Genomic DNA, 6,512 nt, shown 5'->3' with positions numbered 1-6,512 from the left:
ACCCCACCTTTATCGTAAGAGCTGTCTGACCCTTTTTCCACCATGGTGCCTGCTTCTGGCTCAGGTGGGGGTCGGCTTGGGGGCAGGAGCTGTAGCCGCTTACGGAGAGACGGGGAGCTGCTCGGTGTGCTCCGGCCAGAGTGGGGGGTGGTGCTGGGCGGGATTGGGAAGAAGAATGTTATGGGAAAAGCAAGTGGGGGTGTGAGGACAAGCCTCCTCTTGGAGGCCTACCCATCAGCCCCTCTGATCCCATCCACGCAACCTCCCACCAACTAAGCATCCACCCATCCATCCACTTATCCACCCACCCACCCCTTTATCCATTCATCCAGGCATCCTACTTCCCGCTCCAATGGTGTAACTAAGACCAGGTCCCCTAAAAGCAGGCCGATTCCCATCTCGGTTACTTCATCTGTACTCCAGGGATGACTAGTCAGCCCTCAGCTGGTTGTTCTGAGGGCTAAACAAATCAATAAACAGAAAGCACTTCTCACAGAGCCTGGCATGCAGCAAGCTCCCTGCATAACACCTGCTAGTTTTCAAATTAACTTGTTCATTCATTCATACAACATATTATTTGTTAAACAGTGGCATTCCATTCTGTTACTTGAGCTAAAATTTTGAGCCTCATTCTTAATTTCTGTCTCTTCCTCACTCCTTGTTTAAAAATTATTTAGTGCTTCCATAAGAGACAGAGTGACAGAGACACAGGCACTACCAATAGGGTCTGCATACCACAACTCCACACCCCAGGGTCAGCCCGTCAGCACCACAGGTGCACATCAGCCTCCTGTTCTGTGTGTATGGGGACACCCAGCAACTTCCCATGTGGCCCAAGCGTCACCATGGCTGGCTCCCACTCCTCACGTTTAATCTCTCAGCAAGTCCCACCAGCTCTACATCCAAAATCTATTCCCATTCTTTCTTTATTTTTTTTAAGTTTTTGCTATAGGGCACGTGAGCTCACCAGACAGAAAGAAACTGAGAGACAGAAAGTGAGAAATCATCTCTTGGGGTTGGGAGTGGCCACACCACAATCCCTTCTCCTCCATTCTCCTCTTGGGACCTTGAACATACATGCACACATGCCCAGTGTGAGTTTTTATTTGTTAAACAGTGGCATTCCATTCTGTTACTTGAGCTAAAATTTTGAGCCTCATTCTTAATTTCTGTCTCTTCCTCACTCCTTGTTTAAAAATTATTTAGTGCTTCCATAAGAGACAGAGTGACAGAGACACAGGCACTACCAATAGGGTCTGCATACCACAACTCCACACCCCAGGGTCAGCCCGTCAGCACCACAGGTGCACATCAGCCTCCTGTTCTGTGTGTATGGGGACACCCAGCAACTTCCCATGTGGCCCAAGCGTCACCATGGCTGGCTCCCACTCCTCACGTTTAATCTCTCAGCAAGTCCCACCAGCTCTACATCCAAAATCTATTCCCATTCTTTCTTTATTTTTTTTAAGTTTTTGCTATAGGGCACGTGAGCTCACCAGACAGAAAGAAACTGAGAGACAGAAAGTGAGAAATCATCTCTTGGGGTTGGGAGTGGCCACACCACAATCCCTTCTCCTCCATTCTCCTCTTGGGACCTTGAACATACATGCACACATGCCCAGTGTGAGTTTTAAGCCCCCAGGTCCAGGACTCGAACCTCAGTGGTCCCTGTGGGAGTTCAACGACATTAACTATGATGCCATCTGCTGGTCCTCTATTATTTCTATTATGCCCAATTCTCCCTGCTCCAGCCTCCTCCTCCTCCCACCTAGACATCCCAGCAGTCCCCTCCCTGGTCTCCTGCTCCCACTCCTACCCCCACTGGCTATTCCCCAGCTGCAGCCAGGGAGATCCCACCCTGGGTACACCTGAGTCGGGGCAGGGCAGCCCTGGCTCAGAGCCCTGCGTTGGCTGCACCTCACGCAGGTGAAAGCTCAGTCCTCACCCCGTCACCTTCCTGACCTCCCCGCACCCCAGCCACCCCAGCCTTTTTTCCCTTAAGTTCTCCAACTTCATTTCCATGTCATGATCGCTGCACCTGTGCTTCTCTGTCCTCCCAGCCCCAGCAAAAGCAGCTCTATCTCACTCAACTAATGCTCGGCCCCTCCCTGGTCACACCCCACACTATCTGACCTCAGCCCCACTGCCAATCCAGTTTATTGTCTGCTGCAGACGGTGAACTTCAGAAGTCTTGTTGCCACAGTGTCCCCAGCACCCGAAAGTGCACGTGGCACATAATGAACGTTAAGTAAACATTGGCGACTAAATGAATAACCGGGGCGCTGGCTGGAGCTGGCATGAGCAGGGACCATCGGCCGTGGGGAATTCACCTTCCACTGGGGCGGCAGACGTTAAACAAACAAGGGCCAAATGGCTGTACAAATATAAAGTGTAAGAAGGGCAGTGGGGTTAGGATCGGGAACTTTCGGGAGACTCACTGTCGACCCCTTAGCGGGCACCACGCCAAGCTCCTACATGATTCATGTTATTATGGTCTTCAAACAACTCTGTGCATTCAATAATGCTATCTCTTGCTTCAGAGCAGGAGGAACTGAGGCTCGAAGTGATGAAGCACCTGCCCAAGGACTTTCGGCTGCTTTATTTCAAGGCAGGATGTCAGCTGGTGGCCTGATCCAGTCTGGGGCAGAGATGGGCTTGTCCCCACCACTCGGGACTCCTCAGATTTGTCTCCTGCCTCCAAACTTTTAGCACATGCTGTTCCCTCTATCCGGACCATCCTTTCTCTTCCTTGCCTAGAAATTCCTATGCGACCTGTAAGAAAGACCACTGCCCTCACATCCCTTCTCTCCCGTGGGTCCCATAGTGTCCCAGGCAGCTTGATTGTCCTGAGCCGTCACCAGGTGTGACACCCTCACAGGCCCATACTTCCTCATGGCAAGCCTTGGGGCTGTCTTAGTCCTGCTCTGTCCCCAGAACTGCTCAAGACAGGCCAGGCACAGGGTAGGCCTTCTCATAGTACTTGCAAAATGAATTTGCGGAATAAAACAAATGAATTAATAGAGTACATGGTGGCCTGGGGCCACGCTCTCATCCTGAACATCCTAGAAGCCTCCTCCTCCCTGATCTCCCACCCTTGCCCACATCGGCTGCTGCCTGAGGGAGCCTGGGAGCAGGTGAGTCAGGTCAGGGCTGTAGTTGCACCCTCCCCTGGCTCCTGGCTGTACCTCACTCCAGCAAAAGCCCGGGCTGGTCCCTCTCTATCCTCAGCCTCTGTGCTCCAGCTCCTGCCTTGACTGTTCCCTCTGCCCCAAAGCTCTTCCTCCTGCATGTCTACGGGTCTTCCTCACTTCCTTCTGCTCAATGGACACATCTCAAAGATGCCTGTGTCCACCTCCCTGTTTAAACCGCACTGTCCCCTCTCCCCATCCCCCTGCCCTCCTGTATCTTCCTCCCCTGCACGTCTCCCACTGGGTCTCCCATGGGTCTCCCACTGGATCGGAGGCCGTCTGTATTTTCCTTCAGTTCTTATCCTTCTCCCCCATCAGGATATGCACGTCCTCACTGCTTAGCCTGGGGCCTGGTGCACACACAGTGCTCTGTGAACACTTGCGGATGAATGAACGACCCTTCCTCTCCCTGCCGAACTCAGATCCGACCAGGGATGTGACATATCAGACTCGCAGGTCTCCAGGGCAGCAGCTTCCAGTCTCGGCGCTGCCACTTTCTCCCTGTGTGACCCTGGGCCGATGCTTGGACCTCCCTGTGCCTCTGTTGGCTCTTGTGTATAACAAGAATAACCATACCCACCTCCTAGGCTTGTTCAGAGGAGGAAGTGAGGCAAGATACATAAAGCCCAGCACTCTGGGTGCCCGTGATGTTCCGCCCAAGGAGGGAGCAGCAGACTGACTGGCATACACAGCCCCCCACCATCCCACCCCATCCGTCTAGATCCGGCGCTGACCCTGACGGGTGCTGCCCAAGGTTGCCAGTCTCCATGAACTGGCTGGAAACTCATCTTTCTCTTTCAAAACAGAGGCCAAGCACCCAGCCCACACCTGGTGCTGCAGACACAGAGATGAACAAAATGGATTCGATCCACTGTCTGTTGCAGGGGCCTGCGCTCTAGCTGGGGGCACCAACCACAGCAAAAACACGCAGGCGTGAGGGTGGTCAGCACAGACCCTGGCCGGTGCTATAAAGCCGGAACGCTCCGTTTGGTGCCTAGACCAGCAGCGCTGGGAAGTCGTTTGAAATGTAGCTTCCAGGATCAGGAACTGGGGGTGGGGACTAAGAGAAGCTGATGCACCTTCAGATGTGAGGACCACAGAGATAAGGACTAAAGGACGGGGCAGCTGGGGGCGGAGATGGTGTCTTCAGTGAGAGCAGCGGCAAAGGCTCTCTGAGGCTCACTTGAGCTGAGCCCTGAGGACAAACAGACCTGGCAGCGAGGGGATAAAGACTGTCCTGGTGCAGGAACATCCAGTTCAGGGATGAGACTGAGCTTGGCAGGTCTGAGGAAGAGCGAGGTGTCGGTGGGGCTGGGGAGGGGAGAGGAGAGCACGGGCCGGGCCGTGCAGCAGGGCCTGTGGGTCTCAGTCAGGAATCTGGGCTTTACCCTGAGGGCACTGCTGAGCAGCGAGGATCTCTGAAGTAGGGGTCCCCTGCCCCTCTTCTTACTACTCTGGCCTCAAACACAGACCTGCCCTGCCCTCCTGCAGCCTTAGGTTAGGGGCAGAGCTTGAAGGCGCACAGACAGAGGGGCCCATACCCCCAGTTCTTGCTCTTGGGCAAGACAAAGAGGAAGTACTCTAGGGCGGGCCCTGGAGCTGCCCAACCAGCCCTGTCACACAGTGAAGGAAGGAGCCCCAAGTGGCTGGAGGACCGTTATGGGGGTGGACACTCAGTAGATAAAGGGGTTTTGCCACTGCAGACACCTGCCTTCAGGCTTCCTGGGTCTAACAGGCCCAGCACTGCCTCTGGTTAGAGGGGCAGATACACACCCAGGTGAGTACAAAAGGGAAGCTGGGAGAGGGCCGTGCACACCATTGTCACAGCCAAAACTCTGCTTCCCCTCTCTGTCACGTACACACAACGGTGGCATTACAAATAGGCTACAGCCACAAAGTCCCAGAAAAGTTACACGCTCACGCGTGCACACACACACACACACACAGCCGCAGAGGGTCACAGAAACACATAAGTTTCCAGATAAGTTACGTTCACACATACAGCCCCAAGTGGAGTGGAAGGCCCATAACAAGCACACAGGCACAAAGAGAGACCCCCCAGGGAAAGAACAGCCACCGGAGCCCAGCGAACACAGACACCGTCCCAGGTAAGCGCAGCTGTCCGGCCAGCCAACAACACACCCCGGCTCAGGATCCTTCTGCCCTCGCCGGCGCCCACCAGCTGGCAGGGAAGACAGAGTAAAGGCCAGTTCGAAAATGGCAAGGGATGGAGGTGTCAGAGACACAGTCAGGGACTGGAGAATAAAGTGGTGCAGGGGGTTTGGAGGTGTGTACACAACCGACAACACAGTCATGCCTGGAACGTGCTTTACGCATGTTGCAGGGGGACCATGGTGGTTCCTGTGGCTTCCCGAGAGCCAAGGGTAAACCTAGACTCAAGAGGGAGGGTTCTGGCCTACAGAAAGCCTGGGCTCTCTGTTTCCCACACTTTCCACACACACAAAGCTGATAAAACAATGTCACATCTGGGCAGACACAGAACTTTCACAGAAAGACGGAATCAGGATAATGAGAGGCACAGACACTGAGGGCCATGGCTGTCCACATGAGCACCAGACACCAACAGTGTCACAAATGAACACACACGACCAACACCTGCACACAGAACTCCATGGGTTTCAGAGGTAGAGCACAGGCATATGGAGGCTCAGCGGGTCACGAAGGAACACACGGAGCCTGACACACATGTACACACAATATTAGCGTCACAACAGGACACGGATGGAATTAACAGTAAATGACACACGCACACACAGTCAGGGAGGGTCACGGCTGCTGCACACAAGGAGCTCCAGACACATGTACACATGCTCCCAAGTCACAACCAGGCACACACAGATAGCGCATATTAGCACACACAGCCACAGATGTGAGGGAACTCACAGACATGTAGCCCAGGGGATCCCGGCCACACACGATCACGCAGGTGACTGAACCAACCACACAGCCACCGCGGAATTTATGGTGAATTACAACACACACACACACACACGCGTGAGGAGCCCCAGGCACACCTACGTACACTTCCAAGGCACAATTCATAATCAGGATCACACTTGCACGCCGGGCCGGGCCCAGGCAGGGAGCAGGAAGTCAATTCGGAGCACAGCGACCCCGGAGGATCCCAGGCACATGGTCCTCAGGCCACACACAAGCCCTCACCCCAGCAGCTGCGAGCCCCGCGACAAAGGACGGAGGGAGGAGGCCAGCTGGGAGGCGCTGCTCCGGCCTGTCCAGGGCCCCGCATCCTGAAGGCTTGGCCGGCTGGGGCTGGTCTCGGTTCTATTCCAACCCCCGGCCCAT

At 54.6% G+C, this 6,512-nt stretch overlaps 1 protein-coding gene across 2 annotated transcripts in view; it reads right to left on the bottom strand.

Moving 5' to 3' along the window:
* The window catches only part of GRAMD1A (GRAM domain containing 1A), a 30,057-nt gene that overhangs the window by 17,481 nt on the left and 6,064 nt on the right, over window positions 1–6,512 (bottom strand). For both annotated transcript variants that reach the window (XM_006171608.3, XM_006171609.3), the window contains exon 3: window positions 19–153. In XM_006171608.3, coding sequence (XP_006171670.2) covers window positions 19–153 — 135 coding nt within the window. The remainder of the gene's footprint in view (window positions 1–18; window positions 154–6,512) is intronic.

The sequence above is a fragment of the Tupaia chinensis genome, unplaced genomic scaffold (assembly GCF_000334495.1).
Source record: "Tupaia chinensis unplaced genomic scaffold, TupChi_1.0 Scaffold149922_1, whole genome shotgun sequence".
NCBI classification, from domain to species: Eukaryota; Metazoa; Chordata; class Mammalia; order Scandentia; family Tupaiidae; genus Tupaia; species Tupaia belangeri.
The sequence above is the reverse complement of the archived record's forward strand: the minus strand, read 5'-3'. Positions and strand labels throughout refer to the sequence as shown.